This window comes from Aedes aegypti, chromosome 3 (genome assembly GCF_002204515.2).
Source record: "Aedes aegypti strain LVP_AGWG chromosome 3, AaegL5.0 Primary Assembly, whole genome shotgun sequence".
Taxonomy (NCBI): Eukaryota; Metazoa; Arthropoda; class Insecta; order Diptera; family Culicidae; genus Aedes; species Aedes aegypti.
In genome coordinates, this window is record NC_035109.1 from 22,629,829 (window position 1) to 22,657,668 (window position 27,840).

Consider the following 27,840-nt stretch of genomic DNA (forward strand, 5'->3'; position numbering starts at 1 on the left):
ATTATCCTTATGCGAAACGTCCTCATGCGAAATGTCACATCCTCGGAAAAATATACTGCAAATTAAATATGGTCGAGTGCTGTGACTGACCGATTTGACATGGAATTCGTCTATAGTGAAAATTTCACCGTAAGTTAACCGTTGACTCTAATTCCAGTGGAAACCCCAAGCGAAGCTGTCTCCTTAAATTCTTAAACTAACGAACTTACTTAACTAACTAGCTTATACTCTTAAACTAACTTGTAGGATTACTCGTATATACTGGAAGAAATTGAAAATAGTTTAGATGCAGTCTTCCAATGTTCAGAACCAGTGCACCTACCCTAACGTTGATTTTGACTTCCGATGCCCCTGTGAATCATTCCTTAGCTACTCACCTCAGTCGCAGATCAAGCGATAACGCTCTCGATTATCGATAAGGCGCATGGATGGATCGAGAGCGCATCCACCCTCCTCAGTATCTCGCCGGGTGTTCATCTGTAGTCATCATGCTGTTCAAATGCGGCATTTATTTCATCTTGCAAGTGATAATCCTCCACGTTTCTCCGGGAAGATCTCAGTATCGTTTCCAGAAAACCCCTCGCTACGATCGCCGCTTCTCCACTCAACTATTCCATGTCATCGAATTCTACAAGCAACCCGATCCGGTGGGCCTTCCGATGGCTTCGATTCCGGATCCGCTTTCGATCCCTCCGTTCCGACAATCGATTGCCTTCACCGCTATGGAAATGCGGGACCTGAAGACGTACGGATTGTCCCGGTTGAGGATTCGTCTCTTCGAGGCCAAACTGAGCAGCATGGTTCTAAGGTTGGAAGTTAGCATGGATGAACTGTTGGTGAACGGAAGTTACGCGATCAACATGGGATCCAGTGGGCCATTTTGGCTGAAGATGAAGAACGTCCGGACGATGGGAAACGTGTCACTAGGGGTGGATCGCGAGGGAATTCTACGCACTCGGGACATTGAGTTGGATTTCGGGTTCGAAGATATGGCGATGGATTTCCAGAATCTGGGATGGTTCGGTCGGGTGTTTCAAGGATTGGCGAACGCCGCTCCCAATATGGTTTTTGATATGGTTAAGCCGTATATGCTGAAGGAAGTTCACGTCAAGCTGCAGAATGAAATCGATTCACAGATTGAACAACAGGTAGACAAACGAGCAATTGTATTGGCGAATTCGGTGCCCCCCTTAGATTTAATGATTTCCGAAGCGCGATTCCTGATGCGAACCAAAGGCTTCGACCCTTACCACATTCCGGACTATCGGAACTCGCTAAGCATCTTCAATTTGTTCTTAAGCGGCACCCGCTTACGAGGATTATCGAACTTCTATCGCAGCGGAGAGATGGAAATTGCAGTCCAAAATAAAAGCATGGCCTGCACGATCCAAGTAGGAACCGGGAGAATCGAGGGGTCCACGCGGTGGCAGCTGTCTGTTATACGAGATGTGCTTTCTAGATCGGGAGCAATTTTCTTTTCCGTCCAATATGTGCGACTGTCCATCAAAGTAAACCAGCCGTTGGATCTGCGAAAGAAGCCTTCTTTGATGGATTTCCAGCTGGAGCTGGGAAACATTCAGGTACTTTTCTCACGGTGCTTCATTTAGCGTCATTTAAAAAAAGCCGTCAAAACTTAAGGTGAAGATGAATCGAAGCCAAACTTCAAATTTTCAAGAGCACGGATCTGGAGAACCAAACATCCGTTTAAGCTGAAAACTTAATCGATTGGTCACTAGCTGGTGGTGACCAATCGATTAGGTTTTCAGCTCAAACGGGTGTTTGGTTCTCCAGATTCGTGCTCTTGAAAATTTGAAGTTTGGCTTCGATTCATCTTCACCTTAACGCTAGTTTGTTTATCCCTTTCGGGACGGATCATATATGAGTGGTTATTTAAAAATTCACCTTATAAACTCATAATCTTGTAGAACAAAACATTCATTATTTTGACTATATTAACAGTCCATAAACTTTCTTGGGTCAAATTCAAACCGCTTTATTTTTTAGATTTTTTTTTTAAATTTTTTATCCAGTTATGCCTTTTTGAAAACCCTTTATTTTTCTTTCGTCATTAAAGTGCTCTTTCGTGAAGTAGGGTGACCCAAAAATTTAGAAAAAACAATTTTTAAGGTAAATAAAAATAAAAATGATTAATATAATATAAATAAACGTCATATTCTCACTAAGATTCAAAGCATAAAGTGAAAATGACGTTTTTCGCGATATGTTGTAGTTCTTGAAGCTGCATCATATAAAAAGTTGGCAAGCAAACATGTGCGAATAACTCGAACAACCGTCAAGGTTCTACTATGTTTATTTATATCCATCAAAATAATATGAAAATTTATTTTCACAAAAATATATAGGGTAAAAATTTAAAATTGAGAAATAAGGACAATTTTCTAAAGATCCTCTCCAATGTCTATCACTTCACCTGTTGGTAACCTGTTGGATTCAATGTTAATATATTATTTGGACTTCATACGATTTTTCAAGAATAAGCTTCACATGGAGTTTTGCTTATTGTTATAAGTTTTCTTGTTTTAGCATTGGGCCAGGCTGAAGCAATATCTGAAAACTCTCAGGAAGTATTGGGAATTTCAATTAAAATTTTAAACTTATATTAGTTGAAGCTATTGTCAAGGATTAAAAAAATAGATTCATGGAGCTAGTAGGTTAATTCAAAAAAGCTTGAAAATAAGGCCGTTTTAAATTGTCATTTTTTATGTTTCATATGAAACCTCACTTAAATACTATTTTTAAATCTCTCATTGATGTCGACCATATCAATTGTTTTTGGAAAGCTATAGAAAATTTTAGCGGAAGTGATTCTCTTGAACTGTTCTTATTTCGTATCCCAAGTAACAATTCCACAGCAATTTGGCATTCGTGTAGATTTATTAATGTTTTATGACAGTTACGTGAATGCTATGATAGCTAGAGGCGACATTTAACGTTTCTAGAAGATGATATTTTGTGAGTCAGCTCTTAGTTGTTTTCAAAATCTTTCAGAGACAAACTACAAAGTTAAAATTGTGTGGCTACAAAAACAGCATTATTGCAGCATATAATACTTCATTTAAACTGCTAGTAGTAGCTGAAAGACACTTATTTGTGACGGCTGTGATAAAAGATTGATATAATTCACCTTGTTGTCATAAAAGCTGCTTTTAAACCGATTGCTTTGCACTTGATTCTTGATAACTTACCTTATATATACTTCTTAAATCAGTAGTTGGGCTCTTCAGATGCATTGCGATGCATTTCGATGCATTGCGAACACTTATTCCTGACGGAAAAACGACAAACTAATATCCGTTTTTACTGTTTTTGCGTATATTATTCATTATAGCATACCCAAACTGCAAACTTTGTTGAATGCTGCCAGGTTACCATGAAAAGCGAAAAAAAGCTGAATCACCTTCAATCAGCATTTTTGAGGCAATTCTACATCCACAAATGCCGAATCCTAACAGTGTGCCCTTATTTGTGTATTTATGATGAGAAAACAGCATTTGTCGATGGCAATCTATCAATTATGGCTCCGCCATATTAATTTCACTCCGGTTGCCACAATTTCACTATTCACTATTCACTATTATCTCCATGAATTTGCTCATAAGATACTTTGGTGTGATGATTAAACTGACTAAATATAAATTGAAGCACGATTACTGTCCAATCAAACCAAGAAATGTTGAATTCTTCACCTGGCGGTTTATTTTAGCAAATGCTTAATAAGTAGCAACATGCCACTTTCAGAGGGGGCACAGGCAAATTTACTTCTTTCTCATCGCATTTCACAGTAAATCTTACTCGGCACTGAAGATTTGAGCACTATTTCCAAATAAATCACTTCAAAAAAAAAAAAATGCAAATATATTATCACAGACGGGTTTTCAATCTCAATTTGTTTCGTTTACGTTGGAATAAATCCGGCAAGATCGACGTTATGATAAAATCATATTCAAGGTGAAGCGACATTCATCTAGAACAGGTGGCCTCAAAATAGCTACTATTAATGCTATTTTGCTTTATTTGTGTGACATAAATATACACTTCATAGCCTCTTTCAGAGTGGGCCAACTAGTCACGTTCTAATCTACAAGAGGTTCTGGGGGATGCGATGAAGGCAACAGTGCCTTGACCATTGGCGTAGCTAGGATTTTTTTCTGGAGGGGGCCTAGCAAATATTTTTTTTACGGAAGTTTGTTTTATTCATTGGTTATTTTGTCTCATTTCGCGGCACATCAGTAATATTTGTAATTTTCAATTTTTGGTACGAAAAAGGTTCATTCTTTTTGTAATCCAGTCCTAAGTCCTTCATGCATTACAGCAAAAAAAAACTCACAAGGAATGTCATAAAGTCTTTTGTGATTCTTCCACGAACTTTTCAGGTATTCAGCCATGTTCTTTGAAGAGATTTCTCTGAGAATTCCTTCATGAATTATTTTCGTACTTTTCAGTGTCCTCTCCAAGAACTCCTTTACAAGTTTTAACTGAATTCGTCCTGAGCCACGGAAAATCATTCCCAAACTATCTCACCAGAAAAATTCTCAAAGAATCTCTATCGAATTTCTTAAACAATCTTTTGAAGAATCCCGCCAGAGAATGCATTTGCAATTCTTTGAATCATTTCTCCTTGAAGGTCCTCTACGTACTTATCACATATAAATTTCAATCGTTAGTTTAAAATATCCTCCTGTGTACATTAATAATTTGTTTAGGATTTTCAGAATTGAATAAGGAGAAGTAGCATAAACAATTCTAGGAGTTTCACCAATCATGTCTTCAAGATCACCAAGCAAGGATTCATTCACGAATTCTTCCGAGAGTTTGCCAGTTTTTCCAACATTGCTTTTAAAGTTCTTCCTAAAGTTTCTCTACAGGATTGTTGAAAAAATCGCCGCACAATTAATCCAGACTTCCTGCAAAAAAAAAATGATTGACTCTTCCAGATGTGACTGTAAGGATTCCTCGTATAGTCCACAAGAATTTCATACGCAATTAAAAACAATTCATTTGAAAAAAAAAAATGTTATTCATGATTTCTCAGAAAAGTTCTCCGCAGATCTATCTGTATTTTTTTTTTTCACAGATCATTGTTTTTTTAGATTCCTTCAAAATCGCCAACTTTCAAAACTCAAAAATGCCTAACTAAGAAATTATTAAAGTATTTTCAACTGTTCTTTCAAAAAATCTTCCGCGAAAATTTGTTCAGAGATTTTTTAAAGAATTGTATGTTTGTTTCTCTAAGATTCTTCCGAAAAATTTACCAGAAATTCGTCTAAGTATTTTTCAGAGATTTTTTTTTCGTTAAACCGCACTAACGACTATTTTGGAAATTGTTTGAAGAAATTTTTCCCCAGATTAAGAAAGATTATGCAATTCATTCCTGAACCTCTCAGAGATTGTCTTCAGTAGTTCCATCAAGTATTCTTTCAGGTTCTAAAAATAACTCTATTTTTTTGCGAATGGTAATCTCAGGATTCTTCCATAAATAATATACCGTTTTGATTCATATTCCGAACACTTAAGGCCAGCCGCAACTACAAATGAATCTGATAAGCATAAATTGAGTGATATTTGTGAACATTTTAATTCCTTCACAAAGTCTAACTGTTTGCTATTGGGTTGGCTGATAAAACTGTTTATTTAAATTTATTTAGCATTGTTTTTACGTAATAGTTTGGAAAAACTTTTTGATTCAAATGTCGAACACTGTGTTCATTCTGTCTCATATTCCGAACACCTTGATTCAAATTCCGAACAGCACGAATAAATCATATTCAAATGAATAATTTCGCAAATAAATTCATCTGAGCTAGGTCTACTGGTCTCCAAATAGAGAATCATAACTACTCCCGAAGTATAAAATAGATTGGTAGACGTTGAAATTAAATTTCAATTGACTGCTATTTGCTGGCAATTTGATGACATATTTCAGCGAAATATTCATCCAAATTGCCATACAAAAACCGAGTGTTCGGAATATGAGTCTGTTCGGAATTTGAGACAAAATGGTATAAAAAAATTTATCAACTATCCATTTTGTGGTTCAAAAAACAACTCCAGGAATAGCTCAATATTTTTTACTAATTCTTCTACGAATCACTCCATACCAGATTTTGAAAGAAACACATACAAAAGAAACAAAAGAAAGATTGAACAAACTTTGCTCGATTTTTTTTTTTTTCAATAATTGGGGTTTAAATATAATTTGGAAAAATCTACAAAAATCCTATTGTAAAATTTAAGAAATAAATCAAAGAATTCGTGAAACTTGTTGACAATGTACCTCACAGAAAAGCTTAAGTGGTCTTGTAAGATTTACTTCATAAATTCTTGTTCTTTTTTCTTCGTTTATTATAATAGAAAATGATTGGTGTTAAAATGGATGGAATTTTTACTGTTAGTTTTTATAACTAAAATCTTAGATGATGTTTTGTATCAACTCCGAAGTTTCATGATACTATGGTGAACATATTGATGTAGAACTCATTTTTGCTACCTTTAGAAATTCCAAAAACACTTTTTTGAAGAGTCTATTATCGATTATTTTATAGTACTGTAGAAGTTTAACGCGAAAATATCGCCTGCAATTTTTAAGAACATTCCCGAAGATGTTTTGTGGTAAAATTCATAATATAAGATTTTAATAAATTAAAATAGTAGACACTTTTGCATTACACTGATTTTTTTTGAGGAATTCCTGATGGACTTTTGAGAATCTGAAACCATACGTCAAAGAATTCTGCTATTTTTCAAAATCCTATATTTTACCTTTTTTTTTTGGTTTCTTTTAAATATTGCTTTTAAGAGTGTGGAAAGATTTTTGTACAAAGTTTCTCAAAGGGACATGCGAAGAAAAGACAAGCAATCAAATGTTGAAGCCGGTAGAACAATAGATGGGCAATAGTACAATGAAAGATAATTTTTAATCTTTTCGATAGAGATAGAATTGACATATTAAGGTCCAAGTAAAAATGGTGCAAAAGTCAAAACTGAAAAAGCAGTTTTCTCTTTTTAAATAGACAAATCGAAGAAAATAAAAACACACAGCTCTCCTATTTGTCAAATAGAAAGGCTGTGTGTTTTTATTTTCATCAATTTATTGGTTTGAAAGGAGAAAACTGCTTTTTCAGTTCTGACTTTCGAGCCATTTTTTCTTGCACCTTAAATTAATTTCACCAGATAGTCCTTCAGAATCAAGAATTTGGATTCTGCCAATAATAGGTAAACTTATTTCTATAGAAGTGTTTTATGAAGATCAATACAAATTTATTTAAGAATATCTTAAGGTGAAGATTAATCGAAGCCATACCTCAAATTTTCAAGAGCACAAATCTGGAGAACCGAACATCCATTTGAGCTGAAAACTTAATCGATTAGTCACTACCAGCAGGTAACCAATCGATTAAGTTTTCAGCTTAAACAGATATTTGGTTCTCCAGATTTGTGCTCTTGAAAATTGGAGTTTTGGCTTCGATTCATCTTCACCTTAATAAAACTTTTACGCCTTCTCAGTTATTTTGCTACATGTATCTCTACAGATTCATTTACCGCTATGCTAATTTCGGAAGCAAAAGTTTTTCCGGGGGTTTTCAACAAATTTCCTCTAAAAATTCGAAGGCAAGAGACATTTCAATAATAATATTTTTCCCAATTTTGGAATAATTCGTCAAATTGAAGCAAAATGAGTAGTGTTTGATCCTTCGACCTTGACGCTTGCTCCTGCGGGGGCGTGTGATGAGGGCAGGATCAAACTTGTCGCGCGTCGTTCGCTCAGAGAAATGAAAAAGCGCCGCGGATCGCTAGTAGTGTTTGATATATTGATCGCGTCGCTTGCTCTTGCGTGGGCGAGTGACGAACACTTGTTCGGCGTTTAATGCGATTATCGAATTATTTCGCGAATCCGGTTAGGCGTGATTATATCATGGATCGCATCACCAAACATTGGTGACTCCCAGATCTTTACCTTATCCCACTAACCCAATATCCTCTCCATGACAACCGTGGAGATGCAGAGGTGATCTCGGTTTCTAGTAACAACGGTAGTCACACTAACATTCCTTCCCTTCCCCGATGACCGTAAGGACGTGGCCGGCGCCGTTATTGACTTTTAAATTTGAGCTCTCGATTTGTGCACATTGAAGAATGGTAAGCTAATCCCAAGCCCCATTCATTAATTCCCTGTGCAACTTCGATTGTTCTGGTCAATCACGGAGTAGCAACTACGAATTGTACGGTCATCTATGCTTATGCTTATGCTTAATTCGTCAAATTGAAGCAAAATTTCTAGAATTAAAAGACAGAAAAATTTTGGACGCAATTTGTGAAGTATTTTGGAAATATTTCTTAAGGACTTTCGATTCACTTTGCGGAAGAATTTGTAATAACATTTTTGGGAAAACTATTTTAAGAAATCCCCAAAAGAATTTCTAATAGAACTTTCAGTGAAGGAGGTTTAAGTTTATGAAGCAATTGCGAAGAAAAACTGAACTCTTCATAATCTTTCAAAAGTAAAATTGTGTAGGTAAATCCGGGAAAATTAAGCAAATTACGAAGTAGTCATAGAAGGAATGAATGTCCACCAAGAGGAATCCGCTTTGAAAGAGTGAACAAGTCCCACAATATTATTTGACTAATTTCCAAGAAGTTTCCAAAAGTTCTGAAGTCACTCTTCAATATTCCTTGAGGAATTTGATTATTTAAAATTATATAAAGAATATCGAGCAGTTAAAAAGATGCAAATATGTAGGAAATTAATGTAATTAATTAATACATTTATTTATGCGAAAAAACTTAAAAAAGAATGGTTGTATTGCTGAATTTTGTAACATTTTTCTCACCAGTTTAAATTTTTACCATTCATCTGAAGAAAACTTAACAATGCCGAAACTCCTTCTATAGTTAAGCATTATTTTTCAACAAGAATTCCCGCTAATTATTGTCTGAGAAATGCGTTTCGTAATTTTGTCTATTTTTTCAACTATATTTTTCGATTATGTAAAAGTTTAAGTAAATGTGTGGATTTTTTTAAGTGAAATTCTCATTGGAGAGGTCATCATTACCAGGGTATCCTCAAAAACTTGAAAAATTAGAAGGAAGTAAATATTCTGCTTAATGCTGAAACAGCATTATTTGGATTATTAAAAAAAAAAATATTTTGTGAATGAAATATGCAGGATATTGACGCTTTTTTGCAACGGAAATGTCGAAAAATTGCGCTTATCGCATACAACAGGAAGCTAGTTAAAACAGTAACCAGTCGACCGACGGTCGAATGGTTAAGCTTTCGGTTGTCGCGCGATTCACTGAAAACAACGTGGCGATGCTGTGTTAGATAAGCGAAGTTCTCGCTAAAATAAGGTAACTACTGAAGATATTTTTGTTGATAACAAGAGTCATGTACATTGATTCTAATGGTTTTGCTTCGTGTTTATATTTTATTTTTATTTTTACTATTATCAAAAATTCTTGGGGGGGGGCTGGATGACTCTGGTGGGGGCCAGGCCCCCCTGCCCCTCCTGTTCCTACGCCAATGGCCTTGACCGTGGTTTTATGGGCGTTTATTTATAGCATCCTGGAAGAAATTCGTAAAACTAAAATTGTTACTTGGGATCAATTCTAGTTTTTCGGCAGAATGTCACCCCCTCGAAGGGGGTTCCTATTCGAAGGAAAACGAACGAATTTCAATTATTTGTTCAGGGTTAGCAATACATGTGGGGATCCCATTTAAATTGCTCCAGCCAAGCATCTTCTCGGATTATAGAACACGAAAACACATTTCAACTACTATATTGCGGGCAGATTTCTACTTGTGCTCTGCCGCAACGCTAAACAACAACTGCTTTATTCATCTTCATTGTGATCGATACAATTCATTTAATAGGGATTTCTGACAATTATTAATGCTTAAATTTAAAACCCAACAATCGGCCACCCTGACCGACATTCGCCTCGGATGTCGTCATTATCGTCGTCTTCATCATCATCATCCTCTTCGATCGTATCAGATGCTCCCAGTATAATATCGACATGCCTCTTCCAATATATCATTCTTTGCCATGCAGCAAGCAAAATGTAGCGAAACGGTGTGACGTAGTGAGATTGTGAGTTAACTTTATTCCAATTCTGACGAATATGTTTATTTTTGCCTCGATATTTACTCGTACATTTCTTGGGCCGAAATGATCGAAAGCCCCGAAATCTATTTTGTCCATTTTGCCTCTTTTGCCTTCGTGGTAGAATACAACTAATGCCACTACACAGCGCATCGTTCTTACTGTCCATAGTTTCGTTTGCATCTTGCTTCGTCATCACCATTGCTTCAATGTTCGCGTTTGGTCTTCCAGATGCTGTAGAAACAACACTTTCGTAGCTTTGGCTATTGCCAATTGCTCTTGCATTGTTACGAGGTTCTTCGTTCGTTCCACAAACAGTACTCTTTGAACGTGAGTATATTTCGTCGATGATAGAGCTTAATGAAACTGTTTCAGACTTTATTTCGTTGAAGTCTGATTTCATCGCGGCTACTTCTTGAACCAATTTCGATGTTCCAACCGAAAGCACCTCCACTTGAGCAGCGAATATAGTCCAAAAACTCTCGAAGTATTTTGGATCTATTTCTTTACAATCTTCAACACCATAACTGTTATTCGTGTCTATATCACCTATCTCCACAGCGATAGCTTCTTCCCAATGTGCATCATTTGGGATTCCCGGACGAGCCCCCAAATTTGTGGGGATCCCATTTAAATTGCTCCAGCCAAGCATCTTCTCGGATTATAGAACACGAAAACACATTTCAACTACTATATTGCGGGCAGATTTCTACTTGTGCTCTGCCGCAACGCTAAACAACAACTGCTTTATTCATCTTCATTGTGATCGATACAATTCATTTAATAGGGATTTCTGACAATTATTAATGCTTAAATTTAAAACCCAACATACATTAGCCATGAATTATTCTCATATTTAGCAAAATATTTCAAGTCAAATTGCAAAAATTGTTTGAAAATAAATTAGGACTAACGCATTTTTGCCAAATCACATCCCCAACTACTACTCATGTTTTTATAATTCCTCAAGAAATGGCAACTTCATTTCCCGTTTCCCTAAAAGTCAAATCACAGAAAAATTCGAAATTCTAATTATAAGTCTACTAGAATTTATATAAAATTGTAAACACCAATTGATTGATTCCCATATTTCGTCATTGAATCAAGCATTTTTAATATCATTAATTACATTTCAATCAAATCAATGCAATTGAATGCTTTAAAGCGTTGCACACTTTAAGGCGCATAACTTTGTATGGACATTTCTGACTTTGATTACAAAAATGGTCCCAATTTATAAAAATTTGTAAAAAATAACTAACATACTCGAGCTGTAGGCTCGTAAGCATTGTTTGAATTGAACATATGCCTTTTGTAACATGCAACTACTGAAGTGCATGTAAGAACTATTTTTTAACCCTTGAACTTATTTGAACACCATCAAAAAAATGTTGAGATTTTTATTTTGAAAAATTGTATTAAATTATACAATTATAAATTATACAATGAAATCGGTTCCGTATTTTTTCAAAACGCTTGAGCGTGCAAAACAAACAAATTCTCGAATAAATATTCAAACAAAACCAAATGAACTTGCATTGTCGATTCACCGTATTCCGCAGACAAAATTCTACACATTCCACATTAAACCAACTCGGTTTTTACTTTTAGAACTTTAATTCTCCGGATTTACAAAACGACTACTGATACAATAACATAGTGAGTAATGGAATAAGACGGTGTATCAGTTTGTAATTTATTTTTAATAGAAACCCCCTAATTTTTAGCACGAGCTTATTGCATGTAAAATGTCTGTGAAGTACACGGAAAGGAATATTTAAACACAGTTTTAGAAGACGGGTTGTGATTCTTTTCTATAAATTTTCTCAAAACAGAGGTTTCTTATGTTGATTTGAAAAAGTAATCGATAACCATTTATGGTAAGGTTTTTCGGATATAATGACTATATGTTGTTGAAAACAATCAGAGATGATTTTAATTATAGAAATACAACGTTAATTTACTAAAAACTATTTTGATGGTTACGTATTTAAAACCAAGTGACGGAAATTTTCAACTAACGATTATTTTTTTAAATCAGCCCAGAGGTTGAAAATGAATATGAAAACAAAACAGCCCAATGTATTGATGGCAATTTTTTATGACAACGGTAAATGAAGCACCGTGTTTCTCCGACGTCGTCGCTCAAAATGACGATCAATTAATGAGTTTCGTTTGTTTAAACAGATTTTCAGCTCCGGCGCTGGCTCGATGGATTACCTGGTGGAAGCCGGAGTGAACATTGTGCCGAATTTGTTGCGCTCCCAGGTTGTGGATGCCATCGAGAGGCCTTTGAGGGTGCGAATTCGCGAGAAGCTGGAGTGCATCAATGTGGAGCAATTTGTCAAACGGCACGTGGCCGATTTTGAACGAAGGGGAACCAATATGGTTGTGGATTGGAGACTTTGCGAGCGGAAATTGCCGGAAAAATAAATGTATTTGGTGCTACGCAAGTTCATTACGGAACCAATCGCGAGTGGGTGTGTTTTCGTATTTGTTTCCTATGATAAATAATCGGATTAAATCTCTATCAAGGGTTCTCGATGTTTGGTTCATTTCATGTTAACATACTCGGTTTGACTGAGATGATTCGAAAGAAAAGTGACAAACAATCTACCTACAGCTGGGAATTCAGCCGGAAGAGACACTATTGAAAGCATGATGCTAGATCGTTCTGCAATGGTTTTCACATGACGACAAAACGGTGACAACAAAAAGTTCTCCGCGAAACGGGGCTGGCACGATCGGATACTAACTGAACGTTGTTTGCCTTAACTATAGTCGAATTGCAAGTTGTGCAGTTTTTTGCTTTAAAGAATGTTTGTTCGTGATTTTCTATATTTTGAAAATTTCTTTTGATTGATATTTCTCAAAGAACATTTATGCGCAACATATTTTTTTCGCGGAGATTTAAAATATGTATTTACGTGTAAAAGAAGTCTCAATCCCGTGAAAATGAATTGGGCGTATTACATCGAGTTATCTTATTTGTGTCTGGGTTCGATTTCCGGTCGGTCCAGGATCTTTTCGTAATATATCATCGTGCCTGATTTCAGGGTTTCGTATCAAAAATAGAATACCAGCATTATTTAGAACTGGAAAAGGAGCAATTGTTTTATATACACTAGAACATCGATTATATTTTGATGTTTCTTAAAAGTTGATGATCTATCTATCTAATATCAAAAATGGTGTCACTCAATTTGCCCCCGACTTGTGTAAGGATCATCACTCTAACCGAACTCACAATCCACTGAAGGCGTGCCGAGAACGGCAAATGCTGCTGTCGGTTGATTTCATTTGGGTCCTTTGTCATCAAATATTAATGAGATTGCAACTTTTTTCGTTATCCTTCTCCCCCTCCCGGTGACACTGTTGTTGTTGAATGGACCGTCTCAGGACTTAATGCTTCCCCTGTGTCACTGTAAATTTTGCAACACCATCATTTTCGTAGTAGGTATATAGTAGCAGGTTCATCATCCGTTGCTCATCCGTCGGCTCCCTCCCGAATAAAACTTATCGGTTAATTTGATAGGGTGCTAGTATCCATCGTATTAAGCATTGATCAGGGGATTTTTTTTATTATCGTACAAATTGGGCCGAAGGGTCTCAGATTTTCATGAAACTTGTTCCACAGGCAGGGCTCATGGATATATGAAAAAAAAATGAGAAAAATTCAGGGTCGCCTATTTTTTCCGGAAAACTCAGGTGGAAATTTTTTGTTTTCCCTTGACATTACTTACTTTGAAAAATCATAACTCAAGAACGAAGCATCGTAGAAACAAAGTTTTTATATGAAAATTTAAGCAAATTTTCTCAAAATTCCAAAAAAAAAATATGAACTGGAAAAAGTTTTCCACAAAATTTTCCACCGTTAGGGAAATTCATAAAGAAAAGCTGGAAAATCTATGCCCGAACTCGCGGAAATTTTTTATTAAAATATTTTTGAGAAGAAAACTTTATAAACTTCAATTCTAGTAACTTTAAGGATGTACTTTTTTTTGTTCCTGAGTTATGGCCAATTTTGTGAAAAATGTCCAGATGTGCCATATAAGACTTTTCTTTGAAAAATCATAACTCAAGAACGAAACATTTTAGAAACAAAGTTTTTATATGAAAATTTAAGCAAATTTTCTCAAAAATCAAAAAAAAAATATGAACTGGAAAAAGTTTTCCACAAAATTTTCCACCATTAGGGAAATTCATAAAGAAAAGCTGAAAAATCTCTGCGCGAACTCGCGGAAAATTTTTATTAAAATATTTTTGAGAAGAAAACTTTATCAACTTCAATTCTAGTAACTTTTAGGATGTACTTTTTTTTGTTCCTGAGTTATGGTCAATTTTGTGAAAAATGACCATGTTAGCCTTTTCTTTGAAAACCCATATTTCAATCGAAGCATCAGAAAAACAAGGTTTTTTTATCAAAGCAATTGCAAATTTTCTAAAAGATCTGAAAGAAACGATATGGGATTGGTTTTAATGAAGTATAAGTCGGATTGGATTATATTTTTCATGAAACATTATACCGTTAAGCAAAGCTGAAAAAACTGTTTCTTTTCCATTCCATGGGATTCTTTCTTTTCTATGGAACAAATAAGATTCTTTTTGCATTTTTCTTTTATAATATTTATACTTACATTTTATCTCAAAACTATCTATTTTTTCAACCGGGAAGATTTCTTTGTAGTATTAAGAACAAAGCATGCTGTATTTTCTTGGTTTTCATGTGCATCTGAAAATTCACTCGCAAAAATGCTTCGTTCGTCTTTTGGAATAAATGAATGATATTTCTTTGTTCCAGGAATTGGAACAAGGTTAGAAAATCTCTCCTGAAGTAATTTTTCAGCCTCTGAATAGTAATTTTCAGTTGCATAGATGAATTCCCAATCTTTTTTAAATTGGTCTTTCACCTTTGGCGACACAGCCCAGTCAAAAAATTGTTTGGCGTTATTAATTTCCGCTGACTTTCTAATACTAGCATCTCTAGCCATTCGCTTAATATTGCCACCGATACCATCACATGGACCTTTTCCATGTGAGGTTGGGAAAAAGTGCCATTCTGCTCTAATTTTAAAATCATTTTCATGGTTACATACATTTTTGAAATTTGATTTATTTTTGTACTGCTCTCCGCAACCATCAGAAAGATAAACGATTTTTTCAAGCTCAGGAAATTTATTTTTCAATCTTGAAATTAGTTTTGTTTGAAAAGCATAAACTGATGCCGTGTTATGCTTTTTTATGTCAGCAATTACAACAAAATTTAAGACTTTGATCGAAGATTTGTCTTTGTGATAAATTACAAATGGATGTGTTGTTACTTGAGGTCGTACAAAGTAATGGCTTTGAATGGAATCTTGTATCACGCACGAATAATTTTCCGCGAAATCCATCTGGCACATTGTTTCTTTTTTTTTAACTAGTTATTCCTTTTTAGCTCTTTTAAATTTATTTTGTTTATCTACTTTGAATTGATGCACAAGAAACTTCTCTGTGAGATTTTTCAAGTTTTCTATAAAATCATTTACATTTTCCACTTTGTTGATAATTTCACAACGAGGAGAAATAATCCAAAAACAATACTTAACTTCTTCAACGTTGTTTTCATCTAAGCGATTGGCAACAAAATCAAATTTCTTTAATTTACAATCCTCACAGGACCTCAAGTAACAATCATCTGTACTATCTGGACATATCATTTGACTAGTCAAAAAGGTGTTAAGTTTTTTTTTCTGTATTATGAACTTCAAAGCAATTAGTTTTTTTTCAATGCATCAACCATGAATTTTATATTCTCATGTATCATGCAAACACAAACACTGATGGCCGATGAATCCTTTGTATAAACACATTGTTTTGGTTTAAGTTTCCAGAACGATGTGAATGAGACAGATTCCTGTTCACTCTTACAGGTTTCCAAATATTGTTTATATAAAGTATCCAAAGGGTCAAGCAAAAGGCGTTTTTGAACATTTTGGCGCACTCCATTGGGTAACTTAATAGATATGGTATCTTTCAAGCCAGGAAATGGCCGACTGATATCATCCCTTAGGTAAAAATTTGAAACTATGTCTTGGACATCTGATCCATGCGAGGGTCGTCCTACTTTTGAAAGTGGTTGAATCCCTAAATTGTATTTTTTTGATTCAGTTATAACGTGTTGAGACACGTCAAAATGAGCTTTAACTTTGGCATATGATCAATTCCTAGGAAGTAATTTTAGAAGTTCAATTTGCTTGTCAGGTTCGGCTTTCAAATTTAATAAAACGGAATTTAAATCCTCTGTAACATCGACAATATTAGGCGGAAACCAAGTCTTTATTTTACTCAAAATTTGATTGAACATTTCGTCCATAGAAGCATCGCGACAGTTACTACTAGAAGCATCCAAACGTGAAGATTTTACTTGAAAAGAAATTTCCAAGAATTTAGCAAGCTCTTGTATTTTTTGTACATTATTTATAGAAGCAATTGACTCACCCGAGGAAGAAGTTTCCTTTGGCGACGCCAACAAAGATAGTGGTGAAACTTGTTCCTCAAACGCCATTGCTTCTGGAAGATCCGTTACGAGAGCCTTCTGGTCACCGGTAATGGAGCACTTCACGCAAATTTTCATCTTTTCCGTAATCCACCGAACTCCATTCGAATGAAGCTTACTGATGAGGCCTTGGCTGATCGATCGTAGATTTGTCCTTACTGATTTGTGGCCGTCCAGTCCGAAGGGGTTACGAATTGTATTCGTAATATTAAACTTTGTCCATTTCAACAGCTTCGGGAAAACTTTTTTCACTTTACAAAAAATAATAACGAGGAATATACAGCTGATAGACAACACTTGCACTTTCTCACTGCTCTTTGTTAGTTTTTGGTATACTTATGATTCTCAAGCCATTTCAACGCTTTAAACTTGAATTGGTAAATACCTATTTGTCATATTGTCTACCCATTTATTTAACTGTCAATTTTGTAGTTACCTAACAGGAAAAAAATGCCTACATTCTGATTGAAGAAAACTTTGTTTCTATGTAGTTTCGTTCTTAAGAAATTTTGTTTATGAACTTATAAATTTGTAAATATATGGTTCAAACAGCTCATCCTAGCAATATTTGATCATGTTTTAGGAACGAAAAATGAGCGTATTGAAAAATATTGTAGGATTGGATCTTATTGATCGCTCTTTTCAAATATACTTTGTTTGAAAGCTGGAATAGCTAATCAGGTTTTCATTATTTGTTATTATTATTATTATTATGTTTTATTTAAGACACTTTACCATATTTTATCAAAAAATTTCCGCGAGTTCGGGCATAGATTTTCCAGCTTTGAATTGAAAAACCAGAATTGAAATTGCTATTTTTTCGAACAATTTCACCTAGTATCTCACTTTCCGGCAGGGGCTTAGAAAATTTTGAAATTTTGTGTTTACAAAATTGGGCATATTTGTAGTTCTGTGGAGAAAATTTCAACTCGATTGCTTGAAAGGGAACAAAACTACAGCATGTCAAAGTTGAGCATTTTGTATGAAAATCGACATGCGCTGCTATTATTCAGAACAGCACTGTAGATCTACGGGCATCTCCCTCCATTCCTTCAGCATGATGGAATATACTAATTTCCTTTAAAATTCATTGTTCGTCATCAAAATTCAGCCCAAACATATGAACACAATTCCTTTTGACCGTACAATTATGGCATTTATCACAGTACAGCGAAAACAACACAATCAAAGGAACCGTATTTTTACGTCGAGCGTCGCGCACACATTGATGCGCACAAGCTTTTTTTATCAGTACGACGGATTGAACTTTGTTTACATTCTCAATTATACGCGGCGGTTGAGGAAATTTCGTAAAGTTTGGTGATTTATAGAACTTTTACGGCGTGTCTTTGGAATGAAATCCTTCAGTGAAGAAGTACGAAGGTTTTCCATAGTGAAAATAAGTGTCCGGCGAAGTAAGTTACCCACGGGGGGTGGGAAGAAACTTGTGTTCGAAAGTGGTGTGACTGATGTCGATCGCTAAGCATTTCTCTCAAATCGTGTTCGTCCATGCGATTTCGGTGAAAAAGCGAAAAGTGGATAATTGAACTGAAGTTATTTATCGAAATACAGTAGTTTCATTGCATTTTTGGTGTACAGGTGGACGAATCATAAAAGCTTTCACAAAATTACATTCGGAAAATGAATCTATGCTGCAGGTAAGTTGGAATACCCGCCGTAGTGGAACATTTCAAGTTTGATACGACGAATAGTAGCTCTTACGACGAAGTAGAACGAAACCCTAGTTTCATTTAGCTTAACATCATGCAACCTGTGGTGATAAAAAAAGTCTATATTTTATTTTGTTGTTGAATGTTTCAGCAGGGTTATTGTTTTTTACTAAACAGAACTAGGGTAAATGTTCCAATAGTGGAGGTACTAAGCACGGTTCAACTACATTTAATCCCTCAAAATTCAAGTAGCGCAATGAATGTACATATTACTCTTGTAACGGGAAGTAACGACCATTCACTTAATGAGAAAATTGATTCCATCGCAGTAACCATCGAGATGACAGTAAAAAATAATACCTCCACTATTGGTACTCCGTTCCTTGTTGAGGTAAATTTTTAATTTGTGTTCCTTTAGTTGCGGTATCCGTTGTTTTCTTATATGATCCTTCATTATAGGAACACTTTGCCGCAACTATTGGTACAAGCGATGAAAAGGGTAAGCACTTTTGCTGGTATTTCATCAATTTCGAAGGAATTTCAATAATATTTTCAACTGTTTCAGGTATCAACAAGCCAACATTACGATTGACAGTGCTTATGCAACGCCGGATCTGTTTCAAATTCAATGAAACCAGCATTCAAGTCATTACCGCAACTATAGGAACACCCACAACCATTGGATCACTTACCCTATTCAGATTTCCGTCCAAAAAAAAACTATCAAAGCTACCCCATTGTACTGGAACAGATGACATCTACACTGCCGTTCTACGCCTACTTGTCCCATGTTCTACGTAAACCTCATGGACCGCGGGACAAATATGCGTATTTGCATAAATGTTTTCCAAAATGTATAAAATGCTAAAGCAGAGTTTAAGGGAACTCAATAGAAAACAATAAATCATATAGTCAACTCTTCCTTACTAGATTTTCCGTATCTCGATATCGAGTTGGAGAACCACAGTAAGAGTTGGTTTTCATGGCTACCTCGAATGCTCTTGGATCGCAGTTGCACTGGTTTTGCGTTCCATAGCCCGATAACTTCCTAACACGATGGCCCCTTCAATTTCGAGTTCTGGAGAGTTGACTGTAGTGTTTTGTGTGAAAGTGACTTGAAAATGATTCAAAGTGAAGAAAGACTACTGATTTTATTGTAAAAAAGTCATTTACAATAAATGCAATTATACAAAACAATATAACAGATCACAAGTGAATAAAAATAATTACTACATGGTAAACCCGATGGAAAATTTGATACTGTCACAATAAAACCTATTGCGCATTAATAATATTTTCTAATCGGGGCTGCTAATACGTGCAGCTGATACTGCGATAAAGTGCTCCCTTCTTTTGCAAGATTATTAAGAGGGGGGCCTCTCGTATAAGCCCTGATGAAAAATGTTTTATTTCGGTGGGACGAGTTCGACACAACGCTCTGGCAGATTACGTTCTTTTTAATATTCCCCATTAGTTTTCCTCCTTCTAAAAGCTAGCGGAGGGTCATCGTTTGGGCGTCAATTCCCCGAAAACCTATAGAGACCGACCGTTGACATACTAATTTTTTTTTTTTTTTTTTTTTTTTTTTTTTTTTTTTTTTTTTTTTTTTTTTTTTTTTTAATTTCTTTATTAGTATCATTCCAAACATTACATTCATTTCTTATATCTAGGTGTTCTGTGTTATTTGACAACACTATCATCCTAATTTGGTAAAACAAATTTAAGATTTAATTAACATTTTGTTAACAACATATTACATTTCATTTACCGTAGCAGTTCAGTTTTTTTTACAGGTGAGTTGATTTCACCTGCTTATAAGAGAAAAAAAAAACGTTTTTAATATACTTAACCTAACTTAACCTAAACATATAACGCATTAATCGTGGCAATAGAAGATTGTAACGATTTTTGCCTGAAATTATTAATGATTGTATTTGACATTTGTTCCAATGTTTCAACATTGGATATTCTATGTAACTCATTGGTACTATACCAGGGAGGAAGCCTCAGAATCATTTTCAAAATTTTATTTTGAATTCTCTGCAGAGCTTTCTTCCTGGTTTTACAACAGCTAGTCCATATTGGTACAGCATACAACATGGCTGGCCTGAAAATTTGTTTGAATATCAACAGCTTGTTCTTAAGACAAAGTTTTGATTTTCTATTAATAAGGGGATAGAGACATTTTACATATTTATTACATTTGGCTTGAATGCCCTCAATGTGATTTTTGAAAGTTAAATTCTTATCTAGCATGAGCCCTAGATACTTAACTTCATCTGACCAATTTATTGGAACCCCTCTCATCGTGACAACATGTCTACTTGAAGGTTTCAAAAAAAGAGCTTTTGGTTTATGTGGGAATATTATTAGTTGAGTTTTGGAAGCATTAGGAGAAATCTTCCATTTTTGCAAGTATGAAGAAAAAATATCCAAACTTTTTTGCAATCGACTACAGATGACACGCAGGCTTCGTCCTTTGGCGGAGAGGCCTGTGTCATCCGCAAACAAAGATTTTTGACATCCCTGAGGGAGCTCAGGTAAGTCAGATGTAAAAATATTGTATAATATTGGTCCCAAAATGCTGCCTTGAGGAACACCAGCTCTTACAGGAAGTCTTTCAGATCTGGAGTTCTGATAATGAACCTGAAGTGTACGATTTGACAGATAACTTTGAATTATTCTAACAATGTATGTTGGAAAATTAAAGTTTTTCAATTTTACAATCAAACCTTCATGCCAAACACTGTCGAATGCTTTTTCTATGTCTAGAAGAGCAAGACCAGTAGAATAGCCTTCAGATTTGTTGGAACGGATCAAATTTGTTACACGTAAAAGTTGATGAGTGGTCGAATGTCCATGGTGGAATCCGAACTGTTCATTGGCAAAAATTGAATTTTCGTTGATGTGGGCCATCATTCTGTTCAAAATAACCTTTTCAAAAAGTTTACTGATGGAGGAAAGCAAACTGATTGGACGATAGCTAGAAGCTTCTGCAGGATTTTTGTCTGGTTTTAAAATTGGAACAACCTTAGCGTTTTTCCATTTGTCAGGAAAATATGCTAATTGAAAACATTTGTTAAATATATTAACTAAAAATGATAAGCTACTTTCTGGAAGTTTCTTGATGAGGATGTAGAAAATTCCATCATCGCCAGGAGCTTTCATGTTTTTGAATTTTTTAATAATAGTTCTCACTTCTTCCAAATCAGTCTCCCAGGCATTTTCGAAAACGTTCTCTTGATTGAGAATATTTTCGAACTCCTGAGTAACTTCATTTTCAATTGGACTAGTAAGTCCTAAATTAAAATTGTGCGCACTTTCAAACTGCATAGCAAGTTTTTGAGCTTTTTCGAAATTTGTTAGTAATAATTTGTTTTCCTCTTTCAATGCCGGTATTGGCTTCTGAGGTTTTTTCAAGATTTTCGATAATTTCCAAAAGGGCTTAGAGCCGGGGTCCAATTGAGAAATTTTATTTTCAAAATTTTTGTTTCTTAATTGAGCAAAACGTTTCTTGATTTCTTTCTGCAAATCCTGCCATATAATTTTCATAGCAGGATCGCGAGTGCGTTGAAATTGCCTTCTCCTCACGTTTTTAAGACGGATCAAGAGTTTAAGATCATCGTCTATAATCACGGATTCAAATTTTACTTCACATTTTGGAATTGCAATGCTACGGGCTTCAACAATGGAATTTGTTAAAGTTTCAAGAGCATTGTCAATATCAAGTTTAGTTTCTAAAGAAATGTTAACATCAAGATTGGAGTCAACATACGTTTTATATATATTCCAGTCGGCTCGTAAATAATTGAAAGTGGAGCTGATAGGATTGAGAATCGCTTCTTGGGATATTTGAAATGTAACAGGGACATGATCAGAATCAAAATCAGCATGAGTAATCAGTTGGCTACAAAGATGACTAGAGTCGGTTAAGACCAAATCAATCGTAGATGGATTTCTAGAAGAGGAAAAACATGTGGGGCTATCAGGGTATTGAATTGAGAAATATCCTGAAGAGCACTCATCAAATAAAATTCTGCCGTTGGAATTACTTTGAGAATTATTCCATGACCGATGTTTGGCATTAAAGTCACCAATGACAAAAAATTTTGACTTATTGCGAGTCAATTTTCGCAAGTCAGTTTGGAGCAAATTAACTTGCTGCCCAGAGCATTGAAAAGGCAAATAGGCAGCTATGAAAGTATATTTACCAAACTGTGTTTCAACAGAAATACCTAAAGTTTCAAAAACTTTAGTTTCAAATGATGAAAACAGTTGATGTTTTATACGCCTATGAATGATGATTGCAACTCCCCCACATGCCCCATCAAGTCGATCATTACGATAAACAAAAAAGTTAGGATCTCTTTTGAGTTTAGATCCAGGTTTTAAATACGTTTCGGTAATAACTGCTATATGCACGTTATTAACCGTAAGAAAATTAAACAGCTCGTCCTCTTTACCATTCAGAGAACGAGCATTCCAATTTAAAATATTTAAATTATTATTTGGATCCATTAGAAAAACGTAATCCAATAACAATTTGATTTGTAAATTTTACACCTACTTGGACTGCTTCAGTCATAGTGGTGGCTTTGAACATTGCATCAATCATTAGATTCAATTGTTCAGTTAGAAAATTAAAATCAGAGGCAGACATGTCATGTGATTTCCCATTAGAATTTCCGGTAGACGAAGAAGCGGAGTTACCTGTGGCGGTAGGGTTTTTTCCATTTGATTTGAAACAAGTAGAATGGGTACCCATGGATCGAACAGGGGAGGAGTTCGAATTTCCTGCTACGATATCGGCAAAGGATTTACCGTGGGTAGATACATTCGAAATTGAAAGATTCGAACGGCTACCCGACGGATTAAAATTAGTTTGTGAATGAGCATGATTATGATCTTCCTGATGGGTATGATTCATGATCAAGCGATCGTTAACTGAAAAATGAGCATTGTTCGATACTCTACCAGGCAAATTCCGGAAACGACCGTTATCGTAACGGATATTATCTTTCATCTGCCTGGCACGAGCCTCAATGACCTTTTTGCGTGAAGGACAATTCCAAAAATTGGACTTATGGTTAGCCCCGCAATTACAGCATATGAATTTGGTGGTATCTTCCTTCACTGGACAGACGTCTTTGGCGTGAGAAGAACCTCCGCAAATCATGCATTTAGCATCCATGCGACAATTTTTTGTACCATGACCCCACTTTTGGCACCGACGGCACTGAGTGGGGTTCTGGTAATTTCCTCCAGGTTTCTGGAAATGTTCCCATGTCACACGGACATCAAACAAAAGTTTTGCTTTTTCTAAAGCTTTAATATTATTTAGTTCTTTTTTGTTAAAGTGAACTAAATAAAATTCTTGAGAAAGCCCTTTCCGAACAATGCCAGATTGGGTTCTCTTTTTCATAATGATTACTTGGACTGGGGAAAATCCAAGTAAATCATTTATTCCATTTTTGATCTCTTCAGGTGATTTATAGTCACTTGAGAGACCTTTCAAGACAACTTTGAACAAACGTTCAGTTTTGTCGTCATAAGTGAAAAATTTGTGCTTCTTCTCTTCAAGATGTTTGAGAAGAAGCTCACGATCTTTAAGAGTTTCCGGCAAAACGCGACAGTCTCCTTTCTTTGCGATTTGGAAGGAAACCTTGATTCCCCTAATGGAGTTCAAGATCTCCTGCCTAAATCCCCCAAATTCGGAACAACTGACCACGATAGGCGGCACTCTTTGCTTCCTCACTTGAATCAAAGAGCCTGGGCTAGAGGCTGCTTCGATTTGGTGTTCGGAAAATTTGTCTAGAGCATCGAACTGATTGCTCATTTCGATACAATTATTCATTTCACCCTTGGAAGAAAGTTCGCATTCCGGGGAAGCGTCCTTTCTTCCATTCTTGCCACGTGTAGTGACAGTTTTAAAACCCACTTTTTTGGAAGGAAGTAGTGAATTCAGAGATTCACCCTTCCTTTTGTTTGTTGTTGATACCATGTTTAATTAATAAACGAAAGAAGACGTGACCTTCGAAAGGTTTTTTCCCAAGACGGTGTCCAAGAAGGATTACCACCGCTAGCTTTCGCCAACGGGTCCAACGAAAAATCGAAGGCACGGGTCCAAACAAGGATCGTAAAGGGATCAATAGTAGAAAAAGTAGTACTGAAAAGTACTGTTTTAGTAGCACTGAAAAGTACCGTTTTTAATTTTAGCACTGAAAAGTACTGTTTTGTAGCACTGAAAAGTACTATTTTATTGCTTTAGGTAGTTATTAAGAAAACTTCCAAGAGCAGAGAGAATTCGTGTACGCACAGCACGAAGGTACGATGCGCACTGTTGACATACTAATTAATTCGGAGGAATGGTTGTTTACCGTCCAGGGTGAAGCTTTTCCGTCGTGCAGAGTCCGGAAAGAGCCTGTCAGGCGAAATAAATAGGCTACTTGGATTACAAGGAATGCTGGTTGCTTGGATCAACACCGGGATGAAAATCGATTAATGTCTTTATTTTCGGACATTCCGACATTCTCTTTTATACACAACATGAAACATGCCATTTTAAAACGTTGAAAATGAAATTGAGGGAACATTTCAATTGAAAGTAATAATTTTCCATATGAATGCCTGATATGAATGATTACAAATTGTAGTTTGTTGCTTGATTATAAGTATATCACAGTACATATCAATTGGGAGAAGGTTGTGTCAGAGACGAATAAAGACATAGTATTCGGGTTCAGAATGGGTACCACTTCTAGTACTGCATTTGATCCCTTGTATCAACAACTTGGTCTAATAGTTACCTGAAGTGTGTAACAACTGTTACGAGAAATAAATGATCAATTCCATTCCCTAGTAATTATAAGCATTATATTATTGCACGTATTCTACCGCATATCAAAATTAGTAATGTGACGTTGCTTTTATTCTACAATCTTCAGGCAGTTATGCATGAACTCGACATTGCATTTATAGGAGAAGAGCATCAATTTTAGACCTAGCACTAGTTTTCGACCCATTTTTGGTTTTAGGCCAACTGTGTAAGAAAATCCGAAAATTGGCACAGATTTCTTGTGGGTCGAAAATTGGTGCTTTTCCCCTACTTTTTCACATGCATTTATGTTACATTATCAATACTTGATTGCTTTATTGATGTTTTATGCATTTGTTCAAAGCTATGATTATCAATTTCCACTGCAACATAACTGGAATGGTACTCTTAACGTAATACAGCTGCATTTTATAAGCATTTACGTAAGGCATCATGGTTACTTGGATCGCCATCCTTGTAAGGACATCCTCCGTACACCCAGCTCGATTGCGGATGTAAAATACATGCGATTATAATCCTTCCTGGATATCGTCTTGGAAAGGTCACTTCTCTGAATATGATTGCTACCACGAACAGCAGAAAGGATGAATCTTTGAGCTTACAACTTCCTTCCAAGAAAGTGGTTTTTAAAACTGTTGCTCAACGTGGCAACAATGAAGGAAGGGCGTTTTTTTGGAATGCGTGACTCCTTACGAGCGTAAAGCGAATAATGTTTAGATTTGTTATGAAATGAGTAATCATTAGACAAATTTTTCGAGCAAAAAAAAATAAATCAGAAGCTTCTAGTTCACGTTCTTCGATTTGAGTGAGGAAGTAAGAAGTGCCGCCAATCGTGGTCAGTATGGGGTGAGAATGGGTCAATACATAATTAAAAATATCTCTGCAATATTAGTGAAGAATCGACTGTAACTTGATTATTGAAAGCATTTCTGGCTTGCAGTTTTTAATCCTTAATTAAAACAATGTTTTTCTACTGTCCCGTTGGTAATTCGACTGTAGTTCCGTGTTGGTGTTAGATTGCCTTTTCAGTTAGTTAGTTCGAGTTTTGAAAGTCAATAATGTTGCCGGCCACGTCTTTACGGTCATCGGGGAAGGAAAGGAAAGGAAGCGGGAAAGTTAGACAACCGTTGTTACTAGAGAGCGAGTATACCTCTGCATCTCCACAGTTATCATGGAAAGGATATTTGGTTAGTGGGATATGGTAGAGATCTGAGAGTCATCATTGTTTGTGATGCGATCCATGATATAATCACGCCTTACCGGATTCGCATTATAGCATATCTCGAAATTTACAAACGAGTTCCTGGCTGTTGAGAAAAGCTCATGTTGAATAATAAATTAATAAATGGATTTCAAACACAACAAAAGTTTTTCAATAATATCACGCTCAGAAATACCATGGCTTTTATGTTTCACAATATAGAGAAAAGAGCTCCACCTATCCATCGTTATGAGCAATTTATTTCTTTCGGAAGTCAACTATGTTTACGAGGTGGAGTCACGAGGTGAAAAATCATAGGGAGAAGACAGTATTGTTTGCGCAAATTCTAAGCGTGATATGATAGAAGAACTTTTGTTGTGTTTGAAATTCATTTATTAATTTATTATTCAACATGAGCTTTCCTCTACACTGGCAAAACACTTCATTCATCCTGAAGGAATTTCTGGCGGACTTAGGCATCCTAGGCGTTTATATCTGCGTAGTGGAAACTTATCGTACAATTTCCGGTGGAACTGGAAGTGGTGGAACTAATTCCGTAGGAATTAAGACTTAGGAGACGGACTAAGGAATTCTTGGATGAAGTACTAAGGAATTCTTGAAGGAACTCCTGATGAAAATTTTGGAAAAAATCCTGGAAACTCTTAGAAATTCTTGGAGGATCTCTTATAATATATATTGACGAAATTGATGGAATTTTTGGAGAAACTCCCGGGAGAATTCCTGGATAATTCCCGCGGTAATTCCTGGAGAATTCCCAAATGTACTCCTAGAAGAACACCTCGCGGGATTCCTGCAAGATCTCCGGTAGAATTCCTGATGGAACTCCGGAAAAATTCCGGGATAAACTCTGGAGGAACATCTGAGGAATTCCCAGTGGAGCTTCTGAGGGGCTCCCAAACGAACTCCGAAAGAGTACCTGGATGAACTGCAAAGAAATTGCAGAATGAATTCTGAAATAATGCTTGGTATTGCTCCAGCAACTTTTCCGGAAGAACAGCTGAGAAATCCCCGATGGAGCTCCAGGGGAATTTCGGAGGATTTTTTTTAGAGGAGTTCCGAAGGTAGTGCTGAAAAATTTCCGAAGGAATTCCCGGAGAAAGTCTGAAAACTCCGAAGAACTCCGAAAAAAATTCTGGTGGAGGAAAGTCCGATGAAGTTCCTGGTGGAGCTCCGAAAAAGTTGCAAGCATTTCTAGAGGAATTCTAGCGGGAACCTTGGAGCAACTATTCAGAAAGGAAACTCCTGAAGCAACTGCGATAGAATTCCTGGAGAAACTTTGGAAGGAACTTCTGAGGAATTTCCGGTGGAGCTTTTAAGAAATTCCCGAGCGAACACCGAAGCAGTACCTGGATGAACTCCAAAGAAATTGCCAAAAGAATTCTGAAGGAATTTTAGGTAGAGCTCCGGAGACTTCTCCGGGAGAACCGCTGAGGAATTCCCGATGAGGCTCC

General features: G+C 35.9%; 1 protein-coding gene across 1 annotated transcript; it reads left to right on the forward strand.

Annotated features, from left to right (window-relative positions):
• The first annotated feature begins 409 nt into the window (after positions 1 to 409).
• Positions 410 to 12,663, forward strand: LOC5572233. Its single transcript, XM_001653869.2, has 2 exons — positions 410 to 1,580; positions 12,312 to 12,663. Exons 1-2 carry the CDS (start codon positions 429 to 431, stop codon positions 12,555 to 12,557), a joined length of 1,398 nt encoding a protein of 465 aa, XP_001653919.1. The 5' UTR covers positions 410 to 428; the 3' UTR covers positions 12,558 to 12,663.
• The last annotated feature ends 15,177 nt before the right edge of the window (positions 12,664 to 27,840 follow it).